The sequence below is a fragment of the Solanum lycopersicum genome, chromosome 7 (genome assembly GCF_036512215.1).
Source record: "Solanum lycopersicum chromosome 7, SLM_r2.1".
NCBI lineage: Eukaryota > Viridiplantae > Streptophyta > Magnoliopsida > Solanales > Solanaceae > Solanum > Solanum lycopersicum.
The window spans coordinates 60,573,685-60,587,698 of NC_090806.1; the positions used below are offsets into that span (position 1 = coordinate 60,573,685).

Consider the following 14,014-nt stretch of genomic DNA (forward strand, 5'->3'; position numbering starts at 1 on the left):
TTAAAGTTTGTAAAAACGTATAGTTTTTAAATTTTGCATAGTAATTTATATAATGTAATTTGTATATAATTGTTTAACGTTTATATTTGTATCAATTCGTTATTTCGAATTTTGTTATATTTGTATAAATATAGACTTTATATTACCTAATTATACAAAAACACGTGAAATATACAAACATAACTGTGAATTATATGAATTATTGTCCTTTGTCGCTCGCCATAATATACAAATACATATATATATAATATGCAATTATCTATCAGATATACATATACAATTCAAATTTATCTCAGTCTCTCGCTCGCTTCACTCCTCCCTCTCTCATTCTCGCTCGCCACTCTCCTTCTTATAATATGTATCTACGAGTTGTTATTAGCAAACTATAGCTAACATTGAATGCTAAAATTTGAAGTATTAATTTATTATAATTTAATAAGAAATTCAAATAAATTCTGTTATATATAGATAAGGCAAAGAAAAAGCTCCACTCAACTCTTCTACTTATCTATCAATGGCGGAAGTTACTAAAATTCTCCAACCAGTTCTTCTTCCTCCTTTCTTCCATAAACTAGACGGAACCACTAATTCCCATTTTAGATTGTGTAGAAGAAACAGACGCAACATCAGTATCCGTTGTTCTTCAATTTCTACAACTGAAACTAACAAATCCACAAAGACTCAGAACATTCCATGGGGTTGCGAGACTGATTCTATAGAAAATGCGTCCAATTTGCAGAAATGGTTGACGGAATCAGGGCTTCCTGCTCAAAAATTGGACTTACAAAGAGTGAATGTTGGAGAAAGAGGACTTGTTGCTAACAACAATATTAGGAAAGGGGAAAGGCTGCTTTTTGTTCCTCCTTCACTTGTCATCACTGCTGATTCGGTAAATTTTATCATCACTTGTCATTGCTGCCGATTCAGCAATTTTGTCAATTTGTTAGGGTCAGTATAGAATAAAGTGTAGTAGTATTGTACTGATTAGTTATGCAGTTTGCTGGGATTGAATATGCTCGCATAGTTGTACTTTTTGAAATAACTGTATAATTCATATCCCAAATTGTAAGTTCAGGGAGAAATTTAAGGAGGGAATTTCACTAATGTTCTGGTGCTGCTTATCACATCCTAATTACGGTCTAGAAGCCTGAGTAACCAACTGAGGTGAAAGCCTTGAGCATGTAAAGTGAAATGCGACAATCTAACAATTGAAATGATCCTCTTCATTGACTAGTTTCAGTGAACAACAAAAGGAGCATGTTTACAGGCTTTAAATGTAATTTGCTCCGACAGATGAAGTACTTATGGGTAATACGAAAGGATGAGGAAAAAACATGCACATGAAATTAAATTTCATTACCTGCCTGCTATAGAAGCTATATAGGTGAAGGTCAATTAGTCTAGAAACAGGACGTTGATATGCTTCGACCTAATTTCTTGACATCTTAATGTATCTCATGCTAGGTATCTAAGTTGGACTGTTAGGAAGTGGAAATATATTTTAAACCTTGATTTCCACGGTCATCATTTGCTAATACGCTAATGTTTCCACTGATTGTTGCCTCAACTCTGAATTATATAGTTTATAGCCCCTATCTTGTAGGAGATGGTTGTGTGGTATGTTGCGTAGTATAAAAACCTTGAGAACATGTTCACATTCCAGCTACGACATATATCGACTTATGCATGTGCACAAGATACCGACATCACACATACATGCATGCATGTGTACACGTGCCAGCGCACACACTGTCACTGTAGCCCTCTCCACCTAGAAGGAGTTCAATAACTAGATGGGATCTATCATTTACTCCAAATTTTTTTCTTCCAAAAGGTTATACTAGCCGCACATGCATATCGCATCTCTTAACAAATAAAGTTGAATTCCTTTCTACAACAGATACTTCTTATACTTAACATAGCACTGAATTATTTTACCTTGTTTGTATTCTTAGACATATACTATTAGTGCAGCTCAGAGACAAAATGGTTACAAATGGAACTTAACTGTTACTTAAATAATTATCTAACTAGAGGTAATGGAAGAAATAGTTATATTAAAATCTTTTAGAGTTTCTGGTTTATATACTAAGCCTATACATGTGCAACTGTAGGTTCTATAGTAATATAAGTAACTGCAAGATGAGGGTGTTTTGTTTCTCCTTCTTTAGTTGTGGTTGGTTCAGTGAAGAGGAAAAATGAACAAAGGGAAACAGTGTTGCATGTGTTTAAAAATGGTTGATGTTTAGATACTTAAACTTACATTTCCAACATTGTTTGTTTTTGAGAGAAGACACGAGCTCTCCAGGTTGGATCAATAATCAGCTTCCCAATCAGGCAAATCAGATGGGAGGGACATATCTTGATTCTTAGTTTTGTAATCTAATATGGATTTGGGTCTTAATTAAAACAAAATATACAAATACAGATTTTGGTACCAACAGAAGTTTTTTTTCTTTATCTTGATATGTGCTGGAGATGCCAGAAATGGAGCAATTCAGATGCTGGTGATGTTTTAAAACAATATAATGTACCAGATTGGCCTTTTATTGCTACATATTTAATAAGTGAGGCAAGCCTCATGAAGTCTTCAAGATGGAGCAACTACATATCTGCCTTGCCTAGGCAGCCTTACTCTCTCTTATACTGGTAAGCCTCTTCCACTGATTTTGGTGTCCTCCAAATCTTGATAAAACTTGAGACTTCTTCCTTTACAACGTAAATGGCACATGCTCAATAAGTCCCCCTACAGCTTCTCCATGTCTTTTCAGGACTCAATCGGAGTTAGATAGGTACTTGGAAGCATCACAAATAAGACAGCGGGCGGTTGAAAGGATAAATAACGTCATTGGAACGTAAGGCTTCTTTACTCAATTTCTCAGATGTCATAATTTGAACTAGTTTTCGGGTGTGTTTGGTATGAAGGAAAATGTTATCCATGGAAAAAAATTTCTTGGAAAACAAGTAGATTTTGGACTTATTTTCTCATGTTTGGTTGATGAGTAGAAAATATTTTCCGGAAATGATTTTAGTGTTTGATTTATGAATGAAAAATGTTTTTAAAAAGACATCTTTTATTTTTACTAGAGTAGAAAATAATTTATGAAATTGAAAATATTTTTTAAAAACAATTTTTATTTGGGGTGATGGTGGGGGGTGGGGGTGGGGTGGGTGAGGGGGTAGGAGTGAAAAAATAAAAAATTGAACTTAATAGTATTTTTTAAAAAAAAATCAATTTTTTGGGGGGTTGGGGGGGGGCGGTGGTGGGGGGGGGTCAGGGATCGGGTAAAAAAAATAAAATTTTAAAATTGAATTTTTAAAAAAAAAATTGTTGTTTTTCCCAAAAAATGTAAGTTAAAATTGGAGAGTTTTGGAAAATGTTTTCCTTAATTTTTGAAGGGAAGTCATTTAATTTTGAGGAAAATGAGTTGATTTGGAAAACATTTTCCAAAACTTTTGTCCCAACCAAACATGAGAAACACACTCTTAAGCCTACTTCTTTTTCGGAAAAAAAACTTTTGGTCACTCTATTATTAGCTTCGGTTCTCGCGACATTGATGGCGGAGACAAGATTTTTTCACTAAGGAGGTTCAAACTATTAAGAATAAACACGCGAAGAAGCCAAAGGAGATTTAACATTTACTATATGCATTAATTTTTTATTTTTTCCGAACAATGTATAAACATAATTTAACAATGTCCGCTGAAGGGGGTTCATCCCCTACTGGCTCCACCCCCACGTGACAGACACCTGATTAGGAACACATTACCCTGATTATTTGTAATGTCTCATTGGTCTCTCCATTAACACATTCCTGCAAAAGCACATGGACTTGATTATTTAGTATATGGCCATTGCATGCTTCAGTAAGGGTGGGCTGTTTTAATGAGGAGGAAGATAATCAATTGAGGTCAGACGAATGAACAACATGCCAAATAAACTACAATCTTCATGACACAAAGAAAAAGTACCAAAAATACCACACATTTAGCATATGATGCTACAGTCACATTGTATAATAGTATATTTGTTCATTGGATTTGCAAGAATCTGTCGCTACGGGACCAAAAGTGAACATCCAAAATAATTGAATGTTAAACATGATTAGTCGGATACCACAAAGATTACACCTGAACTTGTCAAAAGCTGAAGAAAAGTAAGGTTGTATAGTTCATTTAGTTTCATCGAGAGAAGTTGTGTTCATTTGCTTTTCAACGTTGTCTACTTGTCTTGCTAACTATTATTTGTTTCATGATCTTTGATGCAGGTACAATGACTTAAGGCTCAGAATATTTTCCAAGCATCCTGATTTATTTCCTGAAGAGGTACATAAATATAATGGACAGCTAATATTTGAGTGCGGACAGAATTCATCTCTGTCATATTTTTTTGTTTCTTGGGGGTAACAATTGTCTATGTAAAGTGATAAGTTTTCACATTTCCTGGAGTTTATTTTATATAATCTACTTTTGGCTTCAAATTGGATGACTACATAGTCGTGTGGTAATGTTGATTTGATTCTGTATCAAGAACCATATTCTTGGACCAAGTGGAGCAATCAAATGGTCAAGCTTCTTTTCAACTGACTGCTTGTTTCACAATAAACCATCATACTTCCATCTTGAAATAAGAGGTTTATAAATGAATTCTGCACAATATAGATCATCAGACTGCTTCTTATATTCACCAAGATCAGCACTTCCTAGAACTGATTGGACGTGTTGTGGAAAGAATGTACATCCTGCAAGTACTTTGGTTGTCTGGAGAAGTTGAGAGATGCATTATTTTTATACAATTAACTAGAAAGTGGAGACTTTACACAGCCTATTGCTATTTTTTGTTTATTCAGTGTCATAATATTTATTAAAACAATCTGCTGCATGTTAATGCAGATATTCAACATAGAGACTTTCAACTGGTCATTTGGAATTCTCTTCTCACGTTTGGTGAGTTACATACATGGTAGTCACAAAATTTGCTTGCCCTGTGATTTGTGCTGTCATTCATGTTTAGGCATCACTGAAAAAACTTGTACAATTGAGTGCAAAAATCATGATGGGGGTGTTTTTTGAGAAATGGTATACCAAAAAGAAAAAGAGATTGTGTCATCACTCTTGTGCTCGATGCAGAAGATCTACTTCATGAGAAACTATGCGGTGTTACCTAAATTTCTTTGTGTGTTAACCACAGGTCAGGTTACCCTCTATGGATGGAAGAGTTGCGTTGGTTCCTTGGGCAGATATGTTGAATCATAATTGTGAGGTTGTGAATAACACTTCTCTGAAAATGTCTGTACTTGACATATTTGACACAACTGTTTCTGATTTCTTCAGATATTTTAATTGTTCAAGGTGGAAACATTTCTTGACTATGATAAATCATCGCAAGGAATCGTCTTTACAACAGACAGGGCATATCTGCCAGGTGAGCAGGTACACATTATTCTGATTTTTCAAAAATGATTAGCTAAATTAATGTATTCCCAAAATTACTATTCCCCGTCCTTAAAAGTCAATAGTGAACTCAAATTAGAAAATTACCGCCCTGTGTCTTAGAGATTACCATAGACTAACAATATTTTGATTAAACTAGCTGAACTGAAATCTTTTTAGCACACCCTTTGTCACGCCCCGAGACTACCCCCTAGATGCAACACGGTGCTTAGAGCCACAAGTGACCCAAGCTAACCTCATAGCATGACACTAAGAATAGCATAAATCCACGATAAAGGATAACTGAACGTGAAGCTAACTGAAATAGTCTAACAACTCAATAGACAAAATATTTGAGTACATATAAGTGGAAGTCTAAACTATCTGTCTGAAATCCTCTACTACTGTGAGTTGCTAGGACAAGCCCATAGCTAACTCCAAATATTTGAACCTTAAAGTAATAATTGAATGAAAATGTAAGTGTTGTCCTCGGAGAGATGAGGACTCACCGATACGGCTGACTAGAGATAGTACTAACAGCGAGCTGGATACTGAGCATCAGAACCTATATTATCAAACAATGGCAGAAGGTATGTGGTTGGGGACTGATCATGAAGAAATACTTATTTACAAAGAAAAACCCACGAAGATTATAGAAAGTTCTAACTTGTAGGAATCATAAACTTGAGAAATTGGGGTTCTCTTGGGACTCAATGGTTGAAGGGATACTCATTGATGAAATCCCACATACCTAGACTTGAAACTTTGGCTTGATTCCTTCAGTGGGGACTTGAAGCTTGGAACCCTGGTTCTTACTTTGGGAGAAAACTTGAGAGAGAAGAAACTTTGATTTGGGAGAGTTAGGAGAGAATGGGAGGCTAGGGTCACTAGGAATCACTTAGGGCCCGTTTGGATGGGTTTAATAAAAGCAGCTTTAAAAAAGTATTTTTGAAAGTGCTGAATCTTATTTTTAAAATAAGCAGTTATGCGTTAAGATAAAAGTGCTGAAGTTAAAAAAAAGTTGTTGATGTGTTTGGCAAATAAGTGCTGATAAATAGCTTTTTAAATCAAAATGTCTGAAATACCCTTAAAAGCTGTTAACATAATAAAAAGTTAATTAATTTATATTTTACAGCCATAAATAATTATATTTTGCTATCATTCACATATTTCTTTCTCATCACAAATTATTTATAAGAGGAATATAAAGTAATTATAGATTTTAAAGATATATAATTTGAATAGATTAAAGAACGATTTAAGATTTTATTTTAGTTTCATCCATAGGTAATAATAATTATCTATCATTCACATATTTCTTTATTATCACAAATTATTTATAAGAGGAATATAAATTTTTATTTAAGTTATATGTGCAACTTATTTTACATATTACTTATATATAATTTGAATAGATCACTTGAAAGATGTAAGATTTATTTTATTTTCATTCATTAGTAATAGTAATTGTCTATCATCCACATGTGAAAAGGGAAAAATAGAAGAAAGAGATGTTAGGGTTATGTCGGTAATTTGGAGATTGTATAAAAATATTAAGGGCAAAAAGGTAAAACTGTGGTCAACTTAAAACAGCTTATAAGCTGAAAAAAGAAAAGCACTCCTACCCCAGTTTTTAACTTTTGGTTTAAAATAAGTTTTTTTTAACTTAAAATAAGTTATTTTGAGTATTGCCAAACAGTTAAATAAGTCAAAAACCAGCTTTTAAGTCAGTTTGACCAGCTTTTAAGCTGAGCCAAACAGGCTCTTAATCCCACTTAGAATAGGTCAAACAACATCGTATAGAAATCAAAAGAGTGGAAAAAGACCGAATTAACTATGATTTAAAACTGACGGAGGCCATCTATGGATGCCTTCCATGGTCCATATATCACTCCACGGTCCGTGGCAGTGCTCGTAAATGGAAAGGAAATTCTGAGTTATGAGGGTCAACTCCACGGACACTTCTGCGGTCCGCAGAACTCTATACGGGGCTGTACAACTACTTGTAAAGATAGGGAATTATGGGGGTTTGACGTCTTGTATACAGACCAATCTACAACCCGTGATAACTTCTATGGTCCTCAGAATGCTCCGTGAACCTTTCTAAGAAATTTTCCAATCTTGAGCTCTGGTCTATGGATCCCATCAGTCTGTGAATGGGTCTGTACTGAGTATGTAAGATAATGCATGATAAAATGATAACTGAACATGAAGTATTTTTAAAACATGCTGACGAAATGACCATCGTAATTATCGATTTTTGACTGAAACATAACATAAACACTAGCTCTGCTGATGCGATCACAAGTACAAGCTTGATCAATCTCATTGCTGATAAAACATCTCATACAAATAATACAAAAGCAATAAATTACTATTACAACAAACACATGACAAATTAATTAGCAAGATAAACAGTAAAATGTAACTGAGTCTCCACACCATCTATTTGTTGATTTGCAGCTGAAGAAGTCTTGATAGTAGCAAATCCCTTAGCATTTACATACTTTCCAGTACCACCCATGATTGTAAGATGTGATTGAAAATCTCTTAACTCTGTGAACCCCAAAGAAGCTCAAACTATCACTATAACTTCCACTATGAAACATTACTGTAAATGCCATAGTTCCGGCTAGTTTCATCTTCTGAACTAGAAATGTAAAATCCTTGAGATTTTCCAACTACTCCTGAGTTGAGCTCATGAACTTCTGTTAATTTGTCGTCGAATACTGTCATTGTACCAAACATGAGTTTTTGGAAAGTTACTCCTGATCCTAATTGAGCCATGTTTAGGGCAGGGTATCCGTTACCTCCACCGCTGATGTTGTTGTTGTTACACCCTTATTTATTTTTACCCCGCCAGTATGTAACATAAAATTTTATATTAGTATAACGTAATTGATGAAAGCTCCTCATAGAACCACTTGATGTTTAGGATAATCATGCTAGAGAATGCCTTGCATACATAACATTTAAGCTTTGATTGTACAGGTTTTTATATCATATGGAAGGAAATCTAATGGAGAACTTTTGCTTTCATATGGATTTGTTCCTAAAGAAGGGACCAATCCAAGCGACTCAGTTGAGGTGTCATTGGCACTTAAGAAATCTGACAAATGTTACAAAGAGAAGGTGGAAGCTCTAAAGAAGCATGGATTATCAGCGTGAGTACTTTGGTTATATGGGGTGGTCCACATGACAGTGAAATAGATACTTGTGGATATATTATTTCTCTAATTTGAGTCATTTCTGAAAAAAAAATGTAAAAACCTTCTCTCTATGGTTTTGTTGTCATAAGTAAAAAAGAAAAAAGTAATGATGTTCATAGATTTTTATGTCTTTATTGTTTATGTTTAAAAAACACTAACTTGCAAATTCTCGTTGACCTTGAACAGATCAGAATGTTTTCCAGTACAAGTTACTGGTTGGCCACTGGAGTTGATGGCTTTTGCTTATCTAGTGGTCAGTCCACCTAGCATGAGCAGACAGTTTGAAGAGGTGCGATAAATCTCAATTTTGCAAGTTAGGAAACTTGAAATACATTCTTCAATTGGGAAAGAAAGTCTGAAACCAAGTCTATTACAGATGGCTGCTGCTGCATCAAACAAGGCAACATCAAAGAAAGATATCAAGTATCCAGAAATAGAAGAAGATGCATTGCAATTTATTCTCGATAGTTGTGAATCTAGCATATCAAAGTATTCCAAATTCCTTCAGGTAGTAAATTACTTCTCTCAGTACTACTGTCCTATAATCACACCAACCTGGATACCGGCATCTGCTGTTGCTTCCTTTAGCCATCATGTGGTCCTAGAGAAAAAGAAACAAAAGAGCTCTTAAAGGGATTGAAAATGATTTTGTATAGTTGAGGAGGTTTTTGTTTCTAGTTAGCTTTTGGTGTAGCTAAGGCAATCCTGTTGTATAGAATATGATGTGTCATCTGTAGAGGACCATATTCTTGTGTGTATCCTCAACTTTTTTGTTTATGGCTTGTATACAGGAATGTTTCCACTAATCACTGTGACATGGGTTGTAGAGATGATATAGAGAAGTGTACCTTTTTTGTCTGCATCTACTGCATGTATAAATTTGTTCCCTTGCATATACCTAAGCTAATATACTATCAGACTTTTTTTTAATTACCATGGTGTCTGGGACTACTTTCATACACCTCGACTAATTCCATGGATACCTATCAATTATCACATTTCACCAACAACAGGTATCATAACTTTGTCCACCAAGGCTTACGACAATGGGAAGAAATCACCTAGTACTTTTTTTCTATGCCAGGATATGAACCTGAGACCTCATGGTTCACAATTCACTTCAGCCACACCCTTGGGTGCTTTAACTATCAAATCTTCTTGTGACAGGCAAGTGGAGAAATGGATCTCGATGTAACAAACCCAAAGCAACTAAACAGAAGAGTGTTTCTGAAACAGCTAGCAGTTGACCTGTGTACAAGTGAGCGAAGGATACTCTATCGTAGCCAATATGTAAGTACAGACTCTGTTTCACATTCCAAATATCCAATAACTCTCCATAACATGTAGTTGATTGCACTGTCAGTCTCTGCTTCATTTGCGACAGCTTAATGATCTCATGACGCCATCTTTTAATGAAACATAGTAGGATAGGCATATATTTGTGTTTTGCATAAATACTAACTTGCTGTAATTCAATTTATTGTTTATGCTATCATATAACCTTTATAAACCCAAGAAAGCAGTGAACCAAGGGAGATGAAAGTCTTGCAAAGTGATTAATCAATCTTTTTAATTCTGAGCTTTTGTGACATGATACCAGATATTGAGGAGAAGATTGAGGGACATAAGGAGTGGAGAATTGAGGGCTCTGAATTTATTTGATGGACTTAAGAACCTTTTCAAATGACTTAAAGAATGACTCTTCCTGGTTTTTGAAATTGTTTTCCAAGAAAGTTTGCCACTTTCTCAATGATCAATTCTACAACACAAGTTGGAGTTTCCTGAAAATCTCTGCTCTCAGTGTATAATTTGCTATTCTACCTTCCAGCTTAATTAGTTTCAAGATTATTTGTAATCTCCAAACTTTTTTGCTTACTGTTATGACCGGTTTGATGTTGCCATGTGTCTTTCTTTTTAGCACCAATAAGTGTATCTTTTACTCTCTTTTTTCCTGTGTGTTTGGTACATAAGAAAAAAATATTATTCTAAAAGTATGTGTTATAATCTTGACAAATAATATGAGAAGTTGGGTGGCGATGGGTGAAGATGAGGTATGTTGAAGGGTAAGACGACACACTAAACGTGCAATGCCGCTTATAGAACTTGTTGAATCCGAGAATACTAAGGAGGGATTGCTAGTACAGCTTGAGAAGGTTATAATGTGTTTAGAAATTTATTACTCTCATCGTCTCATTTTATATATCATTCATTTTTATAAATAGTTGATTCATAATATTTGTCATTTTCTAGAATCGCTGTATAAAATTATCATATTGTTTCTTTTTTACCCTTGTAAATTACTAAATAAATGATCCATGTTCATTGGTTAAATTAATTAATCAAAATAAATTTATTCATATCCATTTATTGAAAACTTGAATTTAAAAAAAAAGGATAAAAGGGTAAAATTACATCATTTCTTAATGCAAGTGCAAAATAAAAAAGTGATATAAAATGGACGGAAGGAGTATATTTTATGAAACCTCAAACTGTAGTGTAGCCAGGAATTTCATTAAGGGCGTTCAAACTTTTAATAATATTTTTTTTCTACATAAGACACTATACAAACGTCTTAAAACTATCATCGATTTGATTTCTCAAGTCATTTTTAATATACTTCATTGCTGAGAAAACACTTTCAATGGTTGTAGCAACTAACAAAAGCAAAACAAATTTCACTAAACGAAATATAAGTGGATAACTTAAATTTTTCTTTGACTCTGTCAATTTTCTTGAAAGTTCAACCAGTCCATCTAAATTAAAAAATCTTTTGTCAGTCGCACGTAAATCGATAATGTAATTGGCAAGCTGATATTAAAAATGTATTAAAATTTAAGCAAATAATTTAATTTTAATTGAAAAAATAATAATAAAGGAAAGGATTCAAATTTGGGTTCTCGGAGAATTTCATGACACAATTGACCATCAAGCTACTAAATGTTTATATTAAAATTATGCACATCTATTTACTTAATTAAATTCAAGAAGTCAAAATAATTACTGCAAAAGAGTAGGATTGCCCATCTATTTCCAACTCTGCTGCTCCTTAGTTATTTCAGAGGATCCAAATTTTATATATATACCAATATTAAATTAAAATTTTATATGTATATATAGCGTAATTTTCGACAAAGGGTGTTCAATTGGACAGAGCTTACGTGGCTCCGCTCCCGCCTCAAAGGAATAAACAAATAAATGTTAAAAATATGAATTAAAGAGTTGGCATCGAATGTAGAATAACTACTGCAAATGAAGAAGTACTCCCAATTCAATGTAGATGAAACTATTCAATTAACAGAAGACATTTTTAGTAGTAGAATGACCATTTAAATTTCACATTTATTTTTGTATAATAGATGAATTTGATCTATAATGCAGTATAATTAATTGTTACTCCTTAAATTCTACCTATTTTGATTAGAGTTAGGAAGACATAATTCTTGTAAATTGGTTAATAGAAAGCACTTATTACGAATGGTAATGTTTAATAGAACGTATGGTTACAATTTTGTACAAAATATTGTATTCGTACAATTTTAGTAAAAGGGTAAAATAGTCAATTTAATATAATTAATAGGATCCTATAAGTTACGCAGTTAAGCAAACATATATTATTTAATTACTCATCATAGCTATAGCTTGCTGTAATTACCACTCACGACTAATATTATACATTAATTATGTGGGCTTACTTCGGGTTTGAAACTTACATAAATATACTATAATAAAAAAATATTTACCATTTATAGCAATAACATTTTGTTTTCACTTGATCACTTTTAATTAATTTATAACACAAGTTTAATACATATTACAAAGAATAATATATTATTCACATATAATATAATACAAGTTTTAATGATGGATAATACATTTTTCTCACATTTTAATACACTTATAGTACAATGTGTCAATTTTTTTACCAAATAAATATAATATATGTCAAAGAGATAATTATAATTCATATATATATTGCATACTTAATTCACTTCTAATACATAGTGCAGATTTATAATATTGCTATAAATGGTAATAAATAAAAAGTATCGCTAAAATCGGTAATTATTTATTAAAATGTACTAATTCATGTATTTTTTTCCTAATTAGTCACATTTGTATATGTATAATTCGACAGAAAATACAAATACATATGTATGATGTACAATTATTTAATCAATATTCATATACAATTCACGTCTCTCCCACTCTCCGACCTCTCTCGCTCGCCTCTCCCTCTGTCCGACCTCTCTCACTCGGCTCTCTCCTCTCTCTCCCAATTTAACTTGCATTTTATACAAATACATATGTATAAAATACAATTATCTAATCAATATACATATACAATTCACCTCTCTCCACTCTCTGCCGTCTCTCGCTCGCCTCTCCTAATCTCGATCACCTCTCTCTCTCAATCTCGCTTGTCATATTTACAAATACATATGTATAATATATAATTATATAACCAATATACATATACAATTCACTTCTCTCCACTCTCTGTCCTCTCTTGCTCGCCTCTCCTATTCTCGCTCACCTCTCTCTCTCTCTCAATCTCGCTTGCTATATATACAAATACATATGTATATAATATACAATTATCTAACCAATATATATATATACAATTCACCTCTCTCCTACTTTTTGCCCTTCTCTCTCACCTCTCTCTCCAGTCTCGCTCGCCTCTGTCCTCCCTGTAACACGTACCTATGAATTGTAATTGTCAAACTATAACTACGAAAAATAATTAGACTATTTTTAGTGGTCATATGTGAATGAAAGTTCCCTTATTTAATTTGATGTAGAGCCTAATTTGGAACTTTCCATTTTTAATAATAAAAATAAATATAATATAATATAAATATAAATATAAATATGATGTGATATACATTATTGTATAAATCACTTTAAGTAAAATGACCATTAAAATACATACGCATGAATTTGGTCTACATAGAACAATTTTTTCAACTTATTAAATTTTCCGTGATTTGGTCATCATGACTAAATAAAATTGATAATTTTTGCAATTTATTAATTTTTGCGTAATTTGGTCATCATGACTAAATAAAATTGACAATTTTTATAACGTATTAAATTTTTCGTAAGTTGATCATCATGACTAAATAAAATTGACAATTTTTGCACCTTGTTAAAGTTTTCGTAATTTAGTCATCATGACTAAATAAAATTGATGATTGATGTGTATTCCTTCCTTTAATATTAAGAAAATATCATAAACCCATTAAATAATTATAGAAAAAATTGTATAATTTTATTTTGATTCTTTTTATTTATAATAAAATAATTTACACTCGCACAAGTATTTAAGAATTATTCTCTTTATCCTAAATTAACTTGAATCTTTGAAGCAT

General features: G+C 32.9%; 1 protein-coding gene across 2 annotated transcripts; it reads left to right on the plus strand.

Annotated features, from left to right (window-relative positions):
* The first annotated feature begins 385 nt into the window (after positions 1–385).
* On the plus strand, positions 386–10,633 carry LOC101264031 (ribulose-1,5 bisphosphate carboxylase/oxygenase large subunit N-methyltransferase, chloroplastic). Of its 2 annotated transcripts, none has more exons than XM_004243538.5 (12): positions 386–889; positions 2,486–2,649; positions 2,772–2,855; positions 4,269–4,326; positions 4,894–4,947; positions 5,192–5,263; positions 5,353–5,433; positions 8,425–8,597; positions 8,829–8,931; positions 9,019–9,150; positions 9,810–9,932; positions 10,243–10,633. In XM_004243538.5, exons 1-12 carry the CDS (start codon positions 515–517, stop codon positions 10,327–10,329), a joined length of 1,506 nt encoding a protein of 501 aa, XP_004243586.1. In that variant the 5' UTR covers positions 386–514; the 3' UTR covers positions 10,330–10,633. The 2 variants fall into 2 exon arrangements, with proteins under 2 accessions (XP_004243586.1, XP_025887810.1); XM_026032025.2 differs by having other exon boundaries at positions 496–889; positions 2,479–2,649.
* Positions 10,634–14,014: the final 3,381 nt, after the last annotated feature.

Excerpts from the sequence above, each read along its gene's own strand:
- LOC101264031 (XM_004243538.5), top strand. The coding sequence starts at position 515 with ATGGCGGAAGTTACTAAAATTCTCCAACCAGTTCTTCTTCCTCCTTTC. Across the intron at positions 890-2,485 it reads TTGTCATCACTGCTGATTCG|AAATGGAGCAATTCAGATGC; the intron begins GTAAATTTTATC and ends TGGAGATGCCAG. Across the intron at positions 8,932-9,018 it reads TGAGCAGACAGTTTGAAGAG|ATGGCTGCTGCTGCATCAAA; the intron begins GTGCGATAAATC and ends AGTCTATTACAG.